The 17,915-nt window shown below is 44.0% G+C and overlaps 1 protein-coding gene across 1 annotated transcript; it reads left to right on the top strand.

Annotated features, from left to right (window-relative positions):
* The first annotated feature begins 7 nt into the window (after nucleotides 1-7).
* On the top strand, nucleotides 8-15,339 carry LOC311260097 (uncharacterized protein). Its single transcript, XM_084357609.1, has 9 exons — nucleotides 8-77; nucleotides 273-330; nucleotides 5,509-5,856; nucleotides 7,033-7,299; nucleotides 9,293-9,580; nucleotides 9,943-10,056; nucleotides 10,213-10,274; nucleotides 10,436-12,352; nucleotides 12,777-15,339. The coding sequence occupies exons 2-9, from the start codon at nucleotides 291-293 to the stop codon at nucleotides 12,804-12,806; spliced, it is 3,066 nt and encodes a 1,021-aa protein (XP_084213735.1). The 5' UTR covers nucleotides 8-77; nucleotides 273-290; the 3' UTR covers nucleotides 12,807-15,339.
* The last annotated feature ends 2,576 nt before the right edge of the window (nucleotides 15,340-17,915 follow it).

The raw sequence follows: 17,915 nt of genomic DNA, 5'->3' as shown, positions 1-17,915 counted from the left end.
TTGTTGGCAAACACAAACCGACACGGAGCTTTATTTTAGCCCAAAAATGAACATGAGGGTCGGGGGAGAATACTTAGGTGAGTTTCAAACACTTAACTCCTCTTATCGATTATCAACAGAGAATTGTTTTAATCGTTTTAGCCAAATAATCCGACTGTAATTGAACTACACACGACGTGTTTGTGGAGATAGTCTGTTTAAACAATCTCAAACTGTTGAAATATCTCACACACGAGTCATTCTGAGTGCTAAAGAGTTGAATCTCTCCGCAGACCGGCCTGACTGACGACATGAGACGACCTTCGCTTCTTATCAGTCTGTTTCTGGCAGGTAAAAAAAAAAAACCACACACACCGACTGTTTCCTCTCCTGACGCCACTAAGAAGACGAAGGAGAGTCTTGGGTAGAGTCTGAAGCCTACTGTGGGAAAGAGCAACAGACGAGGGCAGGGGAGCTGTGGTATTCCTGGCACGTCTGTAAAAACAAATGCATTTCAGGCAGAGAGCTCGTCTTAACCGCTCTCAAACCTGCGCGGCTGCATTCCGCCTGTGCCCCGACTGCTGAGCGACGTGCTGCCTTCACGGCCTCCTCCCAGGCTCTCACATCTGAGCTCTCAGGATGAGTCAGACTGATGAGTGGTGATCGTGTCTGTGTGCCATTTGGTATCAGGGATGGGCGAGTTTGCAGGTTTTTTGAATGCAGTAATAATAGGCTAGGTGCTTGTGAACAATGGGCCTCCTCTCGATACTGGTTCTCGACTATTGTTTATGGAAATGCGACTTTAGAAATATTGTTATTATGATTTACTCCAAGCCAGCCCGCTTTTGAGTGATAAAAATCACAGCAGCCGTCCTGCCTCGCCTTTGTAGTAAGATAATGAGAACAAGCAAAATGGCAACAACAGCGATAACACAACACTGTTAAGACGTTTTAATCTGTGTGAGTCGCAATTTCACGACAAGTAAAAGTCTGGCATTCAAAACCCCACCAGAGTCAAAACACAGAGTATTATTATTATTATTATTGTTATTATTATTGTTATTATTATTATTATTATTGTTATTATTATTATTATTATTGTTATTATTATTAACTGGTAAAAGTGAAATCACCCATATGAATTGCACTTGATTAAAAGTCTTAAAGTATCTGATAATAAATGTAGTTAAGTACCAAAATTGAAAGTAAATGATACAAATATTGACTTTTGTTTATGAAAATGTGACTTTACAGATATTATTGTTATTTACTCCAGGTCAGCCTGCAGACCTCCTGCCTCGCCGTTGTGATAAAATAATGAAAACAAACAAAATTGGCATAAAACAGTGATAACAAAGCACTTTTAAGACTTTTTAATCGGTGTAATCCGCAATAAAGATCAAAAACAGTCCATCATTGGCACAACATGCGCAATTTAAAGAGCAAGTCTGATGATATTCTATGTTTTTTAATTACTGTTAACAAATCCCATGAAAAGAACAAAACCAACAACGATCCGATCCTACTAACAAGTATTATCTGTGTCTCTTAAGCCTGTCGCTTAGTCCTCCGTGCCACATTCATTGTCGTCCAAAAACAATGAACAACACAATAGTGAAACACGCTGTGGACACAGTTTATTGTGAGTCATCCTACAAACACCTTCCATCTGCCATAATAATGATAAATAATAATAATAATAAACACCCATAGGAAAAACTCATGTATACTGAGGCTGCATGGTATTGGAAAAAAACTGACATTGCGATATTTAGATTTTCCACAATATATATTGCAATATGAGAAACTGCAGGAAGTTTCAGCAGATAACTTGGATAGCTATGTTTGGAAAGGATTTATCATTGTAGAGTGATTGATGTGATTTCGTAGGGGAGTGCATGAGAGAAACAAAGCGAGGCCCTGCTTTGTTTGATAAACTGATCAGGAGCGATTGTGATTGATGGGTCGCTGAGCGTTCTGAGTCTGCACGTCACTCTCAAGCAACAAACTACCATGTAGCCACAATTGGACCGAATCAGACTTGTCTTGTAGGTTCGTGGTGGAAAATAAGAACTGTGCAATTAACGTGATTGAGCTAATTTGCCTTACTTGACATGTGACTATTGCTCATGTTGATGCTGAAACGACGTATTGTGCAGCCCTGATGTGTATTTTATCACTCCGCAGATAAAAAATAGTTCCCAATCAATGCACTATTTACACCTGTTTGAGTATCATTTGCTAAAAAACTACAACGACCAGCTGTTGGAAATATCCTAGCTCTTTCCAAAATACATTAATGTGCCTGTTAACAGTGACAACAAATGGGCTTGTCGCTGAGTGCCAAAGAAAGACAGACTTACACATTTCTGGTTTTGGTCTTTAAAAAGGAAATTCCCCTATTTTTTAAACCTGAGTCCGATCGTCCAGTAGATCGCCTCAGCTGGCAGCAGTGACGCAGCTGCGCAGGCTGCAACGTAATCATCAGGGACGACTCCAACCATCAAAGTCCGGTCCACTAAAAAGTGCTTGTTTTTGCCAGTGACAGGCTGAGAATTGTTTCCGTAATGTTGTCAGACACAAACCCAGCCTGTCAGTGGCCAAAAAGCAAGTAGCCTGCTTTTAGTAGGTCGGAGTTGCCCCATAGGATTACACTGCAGCTGCGTCGAGGCGGCCAGCTGAGGCGATCTAAGCGACCGCTTCCAAAACATTTGGTAGACATGAACCATGTACACATCAAAACATTTACATAAAAGGTCCGGTTTTAAAAGGAAGCAACACTGCATTTATAATCGTCATGATCTTTCATCATGTGTACCAAACGAGGAGTGTATCCGTCTGTGGCATCAATTCTCCAATCCAAAAATGACAGATTTTTACTCCTCACTCATGAAAATGATGAATATCAAACAGAAAACTCTACTCTAGGTGTCTTTCTGTCGCTGCAGTAATGTGAAATGGAAAATTAGCAGCGAAAATGTAAATTAGATTTTAATTTGTTCATTAAGGGTTGCTGTTCATGCATGAAAGATAATAATTTAAATAATCATCAGCTATATTCTCATACAATTATTCATTTTGCTGCTATCTATCGGCACCTGATATTACAAATTATTAGTGATTCAGGGTTCACTTTTTGATTTTTTTCATATATTCTCAGTGCCTGCTGTTTGTTGGATGTGTCTTGGACAAATGAAGAAGTGATTTATTTTAGATTTTTTAGAAACTGTGGTGAGGTTGGAATAAATACCCATTGGACCCCCCTATAGAAACCTAAAGTTCAGCAACTGACAGTAAAAACTTTCCTGGCTGCCGGTTAATCTCTGTGGTTTACAGCAGTATTACAGTTGCTGCCGTGACCTCTGAGCTCTGCTGGTGTTTATTCAAGTTACATATCTGCACGCTCGAGTTCTGGCCTTGGAAAAACAATCCACCATCGATACTGCGCTGCGTCACTCACGGGTGTTTCTCACGTCTGACTCATGACTCTTTATCTTTCAGTCTCTACTGAAAAGGCAACAAGCCCGTTGGTATTTTTAATCGGGCGCTGAAACACTTCGGTTGCATTTAACAATTCAGTGTGGGAAGCCGCAATCCTTCTCGCCGTTAGCTCTTGTCATTTTATACTCTGCTCCCCTGTGAAAATCGTGTCGAGGCAGTCCAGCGAGACTGATCAGGACCATATTGATTTGATTCACTATAATTCATTGGCCAGACCGTTCTTGCGTGGTAGCTTTATATGCCAATAAAAGGGCATTGAAAATTCAGCCTGGGTTTTCCTGTCTGAGTCTACACAATATCAACACAAACAAAGACTGAGGACTTGCAGCCAAATACAAAAACACAGCTCACTTTCTTTTTTTCCCCGTCTTCACTCACAAATGGACAAACAGCGTACAACAGTTAAATGCCTGAATGTGTAAAATCAATGCTTCTTTACAACATTGTTTTTTTTTTGAAAAATTGCCTATGCACCACTGAGTCTTGAGGAGAGAGACAGCAAATCTGATTTGGACATGGCTTACGTTAAGTCGGGCTAACAAAAACACAAAATAGATGTTTAGCTTGGGATCACTTACAATCCAAAAAAACATGCTGCGAAATCTAGGAGGGAGGAAAGAGTGTGTACCTTGCTAATGGGTTTTTACCCCCTGAGCCCACTCTGTGTGTATCTATAGATTTTGTTCTCTGCAGTGGTGAAAGAGGTATTCAGACCCTTTGCATGAGAAAAAGTACCAATACATTAACTTAAAAATACTCTATCAAAAGTCAAAGTCCTGCATTGAAAATTACAGAGGTATTATCAAAAAATTTACTTGAATCATCAAAAGTAAAAGTGCTCTTTGTGCAGAAGAATGTAATTTTCCTGTTGTAGCTGGTCCTGGTGGAGCTAGATGTCACTATTTTACATCCAGTAAAGTAGTTTTGTCCAGCGGTTCCCTACTGAGGTGTTTGGCCCCTTTCAAAAGGTCACAAGATAAATCTTTGAGGTCGTAAGATGATTAATTGCAACAATAATATTGGATAATTTGACCTCTTTGGGCCTCTAACAGTTATTTAAATAAAGCCATCTGATAAGTTTAGCGGAAATTGTGGAACCGCTAACTTCTTATGGATATTTAAATTGTAAAAAGGGGTCCCAACTTCAGACTGCTTCTTCGTAGGGTGCACAAGCTGAATAACAAAAGCCTAGTTGTTTTTCGTCAGCTTATGTGTTTTTAATCATGCCAGTGGCGTGGATGTACAGGGATGTCGGTCTGCTGGTTGGTTGGCTCGTCCGCCACTTGGATCCAGATTGAAATATCTGAATAACCATCGGATGGATTGCCTAAAGTTTGGTGCATTCATGTGCCTCTCAAGATGAATTTTAAATCACTTCAGTAATCTTTCAACTTTATCCACCATCTCATTGAATCTTTTTTTAATGACTAAAATACTTGAAACTCTCTCAACCCTGGTCTTCTGCTGCTCCACTTGGGATCACTCATCCTCTGGAGCCGCTCTTGGCTGCAAGAAAGTCTATGGGGCTTGTTAGGCAGAGCGGACAGGCCGTCTGTCCGCAGGGCGCGCTGCCCCTGGGCTGCCCCGCCTCCGGTCCGCAACCTTGCATGTCGTCTCTACCTACCGAGCCCGGAGACACTGCAGCTGCGACAGGCAAAGTGGTCTGTGTGTTTACTAGGGAAACAATGGCACACAATCTGCTGCATCAGCTCCGCCGCTGGCTGTTTGTTTTACAAACCAACCATGAGAAAAACACAAGGACGACCCATTAACACAAGATAACCACTGAGCATACAGTTAATATACAGGGAGAGACCCATCCTCCATCAAGTTTTGTGGAAATCCGTTCAGTTGTTTTTGTGCAATCCAGCCGACAAACCGATGTCTGCTGAAGTTAGCATGCTAACCAGCTGTTGGTTACTTGGGTGATATGCTTTCTTACACATCAGCCTTTAAAGTGGAAATCATTCTTTGGTGAAGCAGTACTCTGACTTACAACAACTGGTTACTCTCTCGTTTTCTGTTTAGTCCTTCTCTTTGCCAATGTACTGGCTCAGGACCAGGTACAGATCCAGTTCCAGACAGACCCGGTGCTGGTTCAAACTGGCACTGAGATCGTGTTCACGGTGCTGACAGTGTCCGACGTCCTGTCCATGACATGGCTGTATGAAGGAGTCACTCTGGGTCTGTGGGCCGGAGGAGCCCCGGTGGTTAACCCGGTGCCCCAATTCCAGGGCAGGGTCACCATCTCCGCCACCCAGCTCAGAATCGGAGGTGCCCAGCTCGGAGATGCGGGGAGCTACACGGTGCAGGTGACCCCGTCTGCTGCAACAGGCCTGGCCCCGAACTCCAGATCGATACAGCTGAGTGTGTTCGGTAAGATAAAGGAGTGTGCCTGTGACTTCACTTAGGAGAGAAGACGAGGAGGACGAGGGAAGGGAAGGTGGGAAGGTGGGAGGGTGGTGAAGTGTGAGGGGAGAGGAGAGGAGAGAGATAATGTTAAGGAGGAACAGGAGGGAGTAAAGAGAGGAGAGGGAGGATTTGGGGAGTAAGAGAATTAGTCTGGGAGGTATAATGAAATTAGTGACCCATAGTAGGCGAGGTAAAATTAATGAAAAAGGAGGAGGGGAGGGATGAAGCTAGTGGCTCAGGGCTTTATGCTAATTAAAACTCATTTGATATGCAGTGCTCATGCTCTTAGATGTTTGATAGCGTGGCAGTCTAAATGTAGTGTCACAGCTACGTACAGTACATGCAGCATTTGCATTCATGTATATTCAGTACAGTAATGGATTCAGAACAGCTGAGTGTGTCTCTTTACTTTCAGTCATCAGCCCACGCCGGATGGATGACGTACAGTCTTCCTCATCCCTCTTACCGCCAGCGCTAATGGGGTGGCAGGGTGACCAAATTGTTAGAAGCTCTAGTCTATTATTGCCGAAAAGGTCACATCCTCCAAACTCGCAACCGGCTAGATCGTGTCAGGGAACATCCGCATCCTTGAGCACGACTCTCAACCTCCTACTTAGTCGCATAACTTACTCTGGATATTAGAGGCAGTTAAAATCCTAAAAAACCTAAATCCTTCTGTTGAGTCACAGGCAAATGGAAAGTGTGCAGAAATGGAAGTGATTAGAGCTATTTGGTAGTTGCTCAAATGTTTTTGTTTGTTTGCTGTCGCCGCCGTGATTCTCTGTTAGTCACTGCCTCCTCAGCTCGCACGCCCCCTCTTCTCCCTCTCCAATTATTTAACTTAGGCTGCCCGCCAAGAGGCATCTAGGCTACCACTCATACCGTCTGCCCCCTTATTCACCATCTGTGCCTCTATCTGAATCCTGTCCCTTCTCAGCTCTCACTTGCTTTGATTACAGCAAATTATCCTCAACAGAAACGTAAAACTGCCCTCTATTGTTCTGTCACTCCAACTTTTTGAAGTGAGCTCTTTCACAGTCTAATACTCCATACCTACAGTAATGGTGCCTTTAGAAAACCTTTTCTGGGTAATTCTTCTTTTGCAGCTCTTTGATAAAATATGTTTTACTCTTCCTGTAGATGCAGTGGCCGGGGTGACTATATTTGTTCCCTCAGTGGCGGTGGAGGGGAGAAATGTGTCTCTGAGGTGTACGTGGACTGCCGGGACAGACATAACGGTCCAGTGGGGCAAAGGAGGTGCAGCCGTCATCGCCGACTCCAGGATCACCATCTCTGACGGCTCTCTGGTCATCAACCCAGCCAGACGGGGTGACGCCGGGGAGTACACGTGTACCGTCAGCAACCCTGTCAGCGCCCAAACTGCCACAGAGAGCCTCACTGTCTTCTGTGAGTTTGAACTGATCAAGAAAAGTGGCAGCTAATCTGCTGTAGCCACTGCAAATAGCAGCAGCTTATCTTTTATCCACATTGCACCGCACACTGTGTGCTGAAATGCACTCACATTACACAGGACATTCACCCATAATCTTATTATACTGCTTCCAGCTCTGTCTTGATCGCATCCTCATTTCTGATGCGACAGTCGCACTGTAATGTCCCAACGCGCCCAATCACCCCAACGGCACACTAGAACGGTTCCACGTCGTTGTCCTCTAACATCGAACAGACGATGGAAAACACATCAGATTGCAGGGTCGTATATACCGGGGTTATTCATACCAAAAGCACTTATAAGTAAGTCAGTCTAGTCAATTTTCAGTGCACTTCCTGTGCCTACAGAAGTGTTAATCCAAGACACCAGACTTTAATTAGCTCATATAGTGTGAATCTGTGATATCACAATCATAGAAGGCTGCCGCAGTCCTGCTTTCTGATTGAAGCTCGTAAAACTAGAGGTGCTAAAGCTAAAGAGTATTTGATTATTGAGTCATCTCTTTTTTCAATTATATTTTCCAGTCTATGAATTATCATAAAATGGTGACTAATCCCCCTCACAGTTTCTCGGAGGCCAAGGTGACATTTTAAAAATGGCACGTTTATGTCTGACCACCAAAAATGTGATTTACAACCCTCATTCCAGAAAAGTTTATCATGTAGATAAAAACAGGACGCACTCATCTGCGAAGAAACTATATTTGTGTTTCTGAGCCCGTGTACTAATGTCCTTTATACAATCATGTGGTGAACCTCGCTTGCCCCATCCTCCCTTTCATACCCAATCATGATACTATCACCTGTTTAACGAACCTGTTTACCTGTGGAAAGATGCAAACACGTGTTTTTGGAGCATTCGACAATCTTCCCAATCTTTTCTCGCCCCTGTCCCAACTTGTTTGAAACATGTTGCTGGTATCAAATACAGAATAAGCATATATTTACAAAAATCAATGAAGTGAATGAGGTAAAACATTAAATATGGTGTCAAAAAGGATGAGCAAATTATCCCGTCGTACAATGACATGAAACAAAAGAGCCACAAATCCTCAGATTTGAGAGCTAGAATCTGCAAATAATTCTTGTATGATAAGTTACTTGAACAAATAATTTAATATCAAAATTAATGTTGACCAATTCTCTGTGGATCAATATAGTTCGACATTTTGGGATATGCTCTCATTCGGTTTGAGGAAAATGTGACGAAAAGCTTGATACCACTTATATTTGTCAAGTTAATATGAAGCTGGAACCAGCAGCCAGTTAGCTTTGCTAAGCGGGGGGAAACAGTTGGACTGTCTTTGTCCAAAGGTTACTAAATCTGCCTGGCAGCTCCTGCAGGGCTCACATTATATCATGTTATTTTTTGTTCGTGTAATCTGTACAGAAACCAACAAGTAGCTTGTGTGTTGGACCATCTCCTGTAGTACTTCTGAGTGCAGTAAACAGACAATGCGGTTTTAAAGAAAGGACAGTACTGCATGCATGTCAAGTGATAGACTCGCCAACAGCACACTGTGCTGAGCAGCAGGCTGCAGTAACTGTCTCCACGTCCTGCAGTACTTTCCTCCTCAGCCTCTGTGCAGGATTTTTAAATGCACAATGCCCCTCGCCTGCCAGTAGGATTCACGTGCAAATATGACTTATTGAGACTCATCTTGACTCCAGAGGTGACAGCCATAGTGATTTTAGATTCATCATCCGACCAGAAAGTGCACAGCTCCTTCATTAGCTGAGTAATATGCTGACAAGGCCAGAGAGGACTCATCAAAATGTTCTCGCCAGAGGAGGCGACTTAAACCCAAAATTGACAAAATGATAAACATTTCAGCAGCATATATAATCTGTACATTTGAGTCAGCTTCTTTTGGAATACAGACTTTTCCTCGTTGAACAAAATGTTTTTGAGGCTGATGATGATGTCCTCTGATTATCACCAAACCAGATGGCCCCGACACACCTGTGCTGACCAAGGACACCCCGAAAGAGTGCGTCGGCGGAGGCGATGTGTTGGTGGGACAGACGGTGCGCCTCACCTGCATGTCTGACTCGCTGCCCCCTGCCCTCTTCACGTGGACGCTTGACGGACAGCCGGTCGCATCAGGCCAGCCGGACAGCGGGGTGCTCAGCGTTCAGACTTTCTCAACAGATGAGAGCGGCCGGTACGTCTGCGCGGCCAGAAACGCCATTACCGAAGGCACGTCGGAGCAGGGGACAGTCTTGGCCATCGTAGGTGAGTTATGGTTGTCGCTGACCTCTCAGTGACTGATAATGATGACAGTTGGTTTTGGACGCCGTCCCTGTATCTGTCTTCTCGACAGGAGAGGGACAGAAAGTATCCTGGGAGATTGATCTGGTGAGAATGTGGTCAAAGTCATTCAGTGACTTTCACACATACTTTCTCCTCCCTTTATTTTCATTTCTCTCTCTCTCTCTCTCTCTCTCTCTCTCAGCCATTACTTTATCATCCTTTTTTAGATTCGTGCCCTCCTCTCCTCCTATTTTCTTCTTTCGTTTCCTTCCCTTGTCTGTCTGAGCTCCAGACTCATTATCTTTATTAATTCTCCCCCTTTGACACCGTTCTCTCTCTTTCAGACACGTGTCTGAATGTAGGGGAAGTGGTGGGGATTGTGATTGGCTGTTTGCTGCTGATCATAATCATCGTGCTCCTCATCGTGCTCATTATCTTTCTTGTGCGAAGGAGGAGGGGTAAGTCGTGGACATATTGTTTGTCCTCTCGTTCTCATTTTATTGTGTTATGTTAAGACAAACACTTTGTAAAAGGTTTTTTTTATGATCTCTATGTCAATGCATAACAGCTCAGGTATGTTTTCTTGCTCTAAAGTGATACATCTGTTATTACAGCACAGCAGAGACAAGGCAATAATGTGTTAGTGCAGAAGACCAACCCAAATCCCAGGCCTATAGTAAGCTACATTTAAGTTTATATATGATTCACTATTGATTTTGTGTTTATCTTGCCCATGTGATGGTGCTAAAGGGCTTCTCACAAATTAACCCTCTCATTTCATCTTTCTTTTGCTGTCTCTTCTCTCCCTCCTCTCATTTTTCATCTGCTCCCATTAAGCCTCCAGATCCACAACCTAATGGTCCAAGGGATTTGGGCCAAGGTCCTCACCCCCCCATCTACACACACGCGCGCAACCCTGACCGCTTATACACAACCTTGCCTGAAAACCGTGGCAACCCGCAGACACTGCCGCTGAACGGCCCGCATGACTCTGAAACACATCAGCACAATGGTCGCACCCACACAAATAGACTCCTACACAATTCTATTCACAACACCAATTCATACCCACACAATGGCATTGACAACCCAGCTTTCACACACGCTGAAGCTCAGAATGCAAACACCCTCCCAAGCACACAGCAGCAAAATCCTAACATTTTCATACAGGCTGGCACTGCCCAGGGCGGCACCCAGCCGCCGGCGGTCCACGTCAGCCTTAACGCTCTGCCACAAACCGGCCAGCAAAACAACAATGCACAACTGCCCACCATTCATGTCAACCTTAACTCGTACCCAACCAATGGCCAACAGACTCAGCAGGACACATCACTTCCTCTCAGCAGTACAGCCAATAACAACGCTTCACAAGTCCAACATGCAGCGCAGTCAGATCCCAGAATGCAAAATGGGCAGTCCTATCATGGTGACCCCTGGCTTAATGATCACACAGAAGCTGCTCAACATGATCGGACTCGACTCATCCCGACTGGATACACACACCATAACAGTAATAACACGTCTCAGCGAAATGCCAACACACAGACTTACCAGCGAGAGCCAGAACGTCACAGCAGGTCTGATAGAAACTCAAGTAGACATGATGCCAGTGCCAACGCCTCCCTTCGACAGTTGCCATGGGATCGCCTCCGAGGGACACCAGCGTACCCCTCTGGTACACGTCAAAGAGGACAGACATCGCCTGAGTACACCTCTGACAGTACAGACTACACTAACCCTCCCCCCGCAAGAGAGGAAAGAACAACAAACCGATCTCAGCCTCGACCTCAAAGCCGAACCACTTCCCGGAGCAGAGCTCCATCCAGACGAGATGTACCGTCACTGGACAGACAGACACGGAGTCGTTCAGCTGATCTTCAAGTCCCAAACACTACTAGTGTAGCACAGTTTATGGCTTCGTACCACAAAGAGAGAAGTCCCCACACACAAAGGAAGAGTGCTCAGCAAGACATCAGAGGTTCGCCTGGTAGCCAGAGTGCCCCCAGGCAGGAAGCCACACACAGCAATAACCCCCAGGCTAGGCCTCTCATGAGCCAGCAGGCCTCTGTAGGCCGCTCTGTGGTGTCACAAGGACCTACGACGCAACAGGGATCGACTGCACTACAGGGTGCAGATACAAGAGCTTTGGCTGATCCTAATCACCTTCCACAGGCACACATGGCCCAGCAACATAGAGCAGCACCGGTCCAAAAAACACCACAAGGTCTGGGCACACAGACACAGCCTGTCATACAGGGTGCCAGTCAACCCCGCCAAGGAGGCAATACTCCAGTCCCACACTCTTCTGCCCAGCCCAATCCCAGTAACCTAACCCAGGCTACACTCAAAGCCCACACGGAGAGGAGTCAGACATTTCAGAACCGGAAACAACAGACCCAGGCCGCCCTGCTTCACCCTGGGCCACAGGCGCGAGCTCCCGCCGCTGCCGCTGGGGCTCAACACCCACCAGCTCCTCCTCCCGTCATCCCCCTCGCAGAATTCCAGACCCTCCCCAAGAAGAGCACCCAGCACAAGTCTCCAACCAGAGGTCCTCAGCCTCCCAGACCTCCCGCTAACATACCAGTGGCTCAACGACACCAAATACGACAGCATCACAATGCGCAGCAACATCCTGCCACGATGCCCGCAAACCGTCACCACCATCCTGGAAACGGCCACGGGCATGTCAGTGGACACAGGCATGCCCATGCCCATACCCACGGGCATCCTGCCCACTTCACCCAGCCGCGGCAGGTGAGTGAGACACAGCATGATTTCAGTTTGAAACTGCAGCCAACAGCTGCCATGTGTTTATGATATTACAGATTTCCAGTGCACGGTTCTCTCTCAGATGAGCACTTACTGCTGTCATATCATGTCTTTTACTTTTTATATCATACTTTCTGTTCACTTTCAAATGTGCAGTGTTATGTGCCTCCTTCTACCTGCACTGGCTCCTCAGCAGTTTGTGCTTTTGTCTGTCATGTGAATTTCCTGAAGGATGCTTGACGGCACTCGGATTCTTCCGATTGACAGGCCTCTCGGTGCCATAAAAATGTATTTAGTCTTGAGTGTTCGTGACACTGTGGCAGTTTTTTTAAAAGTAGCATTGCGTGTCAGAGGTTCTGCCTCTTCTGCATGACATGTTGGCAATGAAGGGTTTGTTGTGTCTTTCCAGCAACAGGCTCACAGAGGGAGACCAAGATGATGACAGATGTCAGCAGACTACACTCTACAATGTCCCGCATCCACTGACACAAACAAACAGCTGACAGATGTGATCCAATATACCACCAAGCAAGACTGACTGCACAAGGTTCTGCACTCAAAAAAGCTGTCATACCCTGGTAGCTCGGTGCTAAAGTCGGTTTTCTTTATAAAAGAAATGAACATGTCTCCCATGGGGATGGAAAAAAATGTAACTTTTGGGAATACAGCGCTGCTTTCCTAGAAAGAACCAACAAATTATCTCAAAGAAGGAGGCTTGATGTGCCCTTTTAAAAAAAAGAAATACTAAAATAAGCTAAATCATACTGAAGGATTTTCAAATAAAAAGCTCCTCATTAAACTCCATCACACACACACACACACACACACACTGATGCCTGCACCCACATGTATTGTACTGTTTTGACTTCTGAAGCAGTGGTCGTGCATCAAACTTTGCCGAGAGCCCGCTCAGAGTAGACAGACTCGGTGATCCATAGCTCTTGACCAAAATTACATCTCCTCATCAATTCATCATCAAAACTAAAACAACACTGCCTTGACAAAATGCTTCCAAGGTGCTCGCATGTTGATCCGTGTGTATCTGACAATTAAGAAGATCTTGAAATGAGTAAATGAGAAAGGACTCTGCACAAGACAGACTCGCCCCCCTGGGAGCGGCGACAATTACGGGAGAAGAAATGAGCCACGGGGACGCTCTTGATATACATGGAACTATTTATTTTATGCGTTCTGTTTACAGATGCCTCTCATGACACTTCTCAATTAAGAGGTTTCGCCTCAGTGGCGCTCAGACGTAATGCTCAGCTGACTATGAAGGGGATCCCACGAATGGATGGGCTGCTTATTAATTAAATGCTTTTATGCGACTTAAATGACTTGGAAAATAATCACGCCCGCGCATGAATGAGGTCAGCACAAAGACCTGGTGCTGCTTTCTGCTGAAAAAGCAGAGTGAAATAATTCACTGTCTGCACTGGGTCACAGACGGCTAAAAACAATGGGATTTCATTATGACTTTTATGTATTTATTGATTTATGTTTGTGTTTTTTTTTTTTTAACTCAGGGAAAATGGATTATTGCAGTGATTGATTCAAGTATGACTAAATTAATATTGAATTTCAAGGATACGGCTGGTGTTATTCTGTAATTCTTTTATTGTCAAGCAAAGCCAATGACGAGACCATGACCAACCATGAAGTGGTCCAACTAACAAGTACTCTCCGTGTAGCCAAATGTTTTATAACTCATTTCTCTCTGCTATTTTCCTCCGACAGCACACTCAAGGTGGGAAGCTTAAACGTCGTACTGCTGTTTTCTGGGGTGCAAGTCGTATAAAAGTAGGCAATTTGTCAAATTGTCATCATTTCACTGCTTCCTGACTGATGAGCAACTGTACAGACAACGGTTAGTTAGACAACGGACCGTATTTCAAGGTAAAAAACCACGTTTGATAACCGATTAGCTTCCTTTAGACAACAGCTAACGTTAGCATTCAGCCACATTCTAGCTAAAGTTAGTTTGGTACGATACTGTTTCGATGTGATACGATTAGAAAAGGTGTCAATTAATTCAGAAATATCGACGCACATCTTGGAGACATTTGTCTAAACCTGGGAGTGAAACATACGTTAGCTGGGAAGTAATCGAGATGCTAACATCAGCTAACAAGTTATCAAATATGCTGTTTCAACTCAAAATATGGCTGAATGTGCCTCCAAACTTCCTCTTTTCAGTTGCTGATCAATTGTGAAGCTGTAAAATGACAATTTGTCAGATTACCCACGTTTATACGACACCACATTATCCCAGCATTCAGATTTCCCAGGCTGAGTGTGACGTTGGAGGGAAATGGCCGCCACGTGAATAAGGTCCATAGAGCTCCATTGTTACCCAGTTTCGACTGGGTGACACGGCCCATCAGCACCTTATGTGTGTTCATCCCCAGGTGAAAATAGTCCCCAACAAATGCACTGTTTACTGCTGTTTGAGCGACATTTGCTAAAAGCTACAGTAACCAGGCATTGCTGGAAGTTACTGAATGGTTTTTGAAAACAAAATTATATATTCGAGACCTTGAGAACAAATAACAGGGGAAGGAAGTCAAATGGAGACAGACGCATACTTGGTTTTTTTTTTGTCTTTTTGAAGGAGAACACAGAATAACGGCAGCCTTATTCTTCAGAATAAAGATACATAAACTCGACCCCCAAATTTGAAAACCACCGTGAATGAATACAAAGCACATATTCTGGCTCCAACCAAACATCTGAAGCATATGATTTACTTCACTGCCTTGAAAATTGCTGTTATTTTTGGGAAAATTAACGCTTGTAAATAGTTTATACAGATATTAAATATCCTCAGGAAGGATTTGTATGTTGTTTGCGGTTTATAAATTGTTCCGAGATTATTTGATGAATGACAATAAAGATTTTTTTGTTGTAATGTGTGTTCGCTTAAAAGCAGGGTGAAGCCTACTGAGCGAAATGAAAAGAACTTTTTAAATCCGGCACATTGTTTGTCTTATTTCCATCACAGTAGAAGTCACTTGTCGAGTCTGTTCACAGCAGAATGCACAATCACGACTTACTTTGCCTCCTTTTTCAAAGTGAACGCATTCTTCCAAACATAAGGATGTTTTGATTTTCAGTACAAAATACCTCCTCATGCCTGTTGACAGTAAGTCAGACAACAAAAGCACCTATTTATTCTGCCGTTCCTCTGAATCACAGAGCTGTTTGCTGTTTGCAGCATATTTCTGCTCACTGTGTCTATAGTGCTAATTATGCATGGCGCCTGTGCACACCGAGCACGGTTGTTGATTCTCCTCGGAGGAATCTGTTCCTTGGGCTTGTTGTTGGAGATGCGGCGCGTGTGTTTGGATCACGGCTTCATCACTCTCCCAATCCCCTGCTCCCACTTGCACGTCACCTCAGATGAACAGTCCTGCTGCTCACTATTGGAGACACTTCACGGTAGTCTAGCACTGTAATGAGTGGAGATGGAGTGCATTTGAGTACCTGGTACTAGAAAAGGTTACAGCGTTGCCTACGAGTTCCAGATGAAAGCTCTGATTTATGAAAAGTTTGGAGCGGTTTTACAAATGCAGCACTTTGTGTATTATACTCCTCCCTGCTGTCTTTGGAGTGAAGTGTGTTGTTTACGGCCTAAACAGCTGAAATTACAAGACACTCTGTAGTCTTGAAACACACAACGCAGTAAACCCCGAGCACTGATGTGGCCACCTTCCCTGGGCCAATTTGCATGTAAATCTGCTCGCGTTGTTTTAGTACGCTGATTTACCGTGATTTACTGTGACTGCTGCAAGTAATTGTAATTGTTTACGCATCCCTTTGGAGGCATAAATTAAAGGCAAACATAACTCAAGTGCAGCGTGTGCAAATAGGGCATTTTTTAGCATTGATGAATGCTCATTTTGGTTTGTGTCAAACTGCGGCAGGGAGCGCTCCTGTCTCGAGTCTGTCGAGAGCTGCTGTTGATTTTGCTCAGGAGACTGCAGTAGACCTGAGCAGGAAGACTTAATACCACAAGATGGCCAATATAATCCTAATCCAATTTTAATTTAAATTCAGCCTTGCTCAGCAGGCGCACATATTTTTGCAGATCTGATGGCATTTTATAGTTTGAAATAACATAAGGCCCAGACGGAGTTCAGTCCAATTACCTACCATCTCCAAGTGAATAAAAATTCATGATGCCGCCTTTTCTTTTGTTCGCTGCAGTGACGGTGATGTGTCCTCACCGCACAGGGAAAAGAAAGAGGTCGGGCATGATAGTCCTCATAAGTCCATATCACCGTTGAAATGAAGTGGTAAGTCCTAAGAGAACCATGTGTCCATCCCTGTCAGAGCGTCCTTGAGCGAGCCACTGAACCTCTGCCTCTGTGCACTGACCCCCTTTAGTGAAATGTCACATGAATACGAGTCTCGGAGGAATATGAAATGAAACAAATTCATCATTAAACTTTGCACACCAGGGCGGCTGCAAAAAAACTCAATATTTTAAAGTGGCGGCATGACCCTGAATTTATAGCTCCGGTCTGTGCCACATCGAGTCAAAATGTCCTTGAGCAGGACAGTGAATCCCCAACAGGTCACTAACTGTAAATCGCTCTACATGGTAGTGTCTTAAAATGTAAATCATACACCGAAACTGCACTGTGGCAGCCACGGACTCCATGCCTCATCATCCCACCAGGGGGAGCCATGTGAGAGGACTGTAGAGGTTATCTATTGATCACTTTCTACCGTCTCTCTCCTCAAGGCCTTCGCCATCTGTGCAGCTTTGATGGTGAATGCTGAAATTAAAAAACAAGCCATAGGCAAAGTTATTCTTGTCTGTAGTCCAGCAAAAAAAAAAGGCACAGGAAAGAAATACAGTCGTGTGCAGCAACAAGGAAATCCTCAGTTGTCACCGGCTTGTTTATACTGTAGATGCTTAAAGGTGAAGTGCTGCCCTCAGGGATACATATCAAACACAATCACTTCAAAGAGTTGTGTGTTTTATCGTACTCTGTTGTTGATTCAATTGAGCGTATCATGTTGTGTTTCATATCGCATCGCCACCACGCTTTCGCTTTCAAATAAAGACGGGCACTTTTACTGATGTTTCTCAGAAAAGAAAATCAGAAACAAACCTGAGGAGTCTCAGTAGAGATTTTGCATTATAAAGCTTTTAAAATAAAATAAAAAAAGATCTTTGATTTCCTCTGGGGCATGAAAATACAACAATGAAAAAATCAATTTGTCATAGATACTGTAGTTCAGATACACAATGCACTGCACTGCACCAACAACACATATCTCACTTCACAACTGTAACGCCTCAAATACCCTAAATATCACACATGCAATCTATATTGGACGTAACGGAGGCTCAAAGTCTACGAACTGAAACCACAGACAGTAAACGCACAGACGTCAAGTTCAAAGAATGAGCCGCTTCTTCGAAACGCAGATAGTTCTGCTTATAATTAAGCCATGTGTTGCAGCAAAAAATCCAAAGTCAGCAGAAGGAAAGAAAGATGATTGTACAAAACAGAGCAGATGCACGAGTCATTAAAAA

This window comes from Pagrus pagrus (genome assembly GCF_965226575.1).
Source record: "Pagrus pagrus genome assembly, chromosome: 7".
NCBI lineage: Eukaryota > Metazoa > Chordata > Actinopteri > Spariformes > Sparidae > Pagrus > Pagrus pagrus.
Note: the sequence above shows the minus strand (reverse complement) of the source record. Positions and strands in the feature narration are given on the sequence as shown.

Excerpts from the sequence above, each read along its gene's own strand:
- LOC311260097 (XM_084357609.1), top strand. The coding sequence starts at position 291 with ATGAGACGACCTTCGCTTCTTATCAGTCTGTTTCTGGCAG. Across the intron at positions 7,300-9,292 it reads AGAGAGCCTCACTGTCTTCT|ATGGCCCCGACACACCTGTG; the intron begins GTGAGTTTGAAC and ends TCACCAAACCAG. Across the intron at positions 10,057-10,212 it reads TCTTGTGCGAAGGAGGAGGG|CACAGCAGAGACAAGGCAAT; the intron begins GTAAGTCGTGGA and ends CTGTTATTACAG.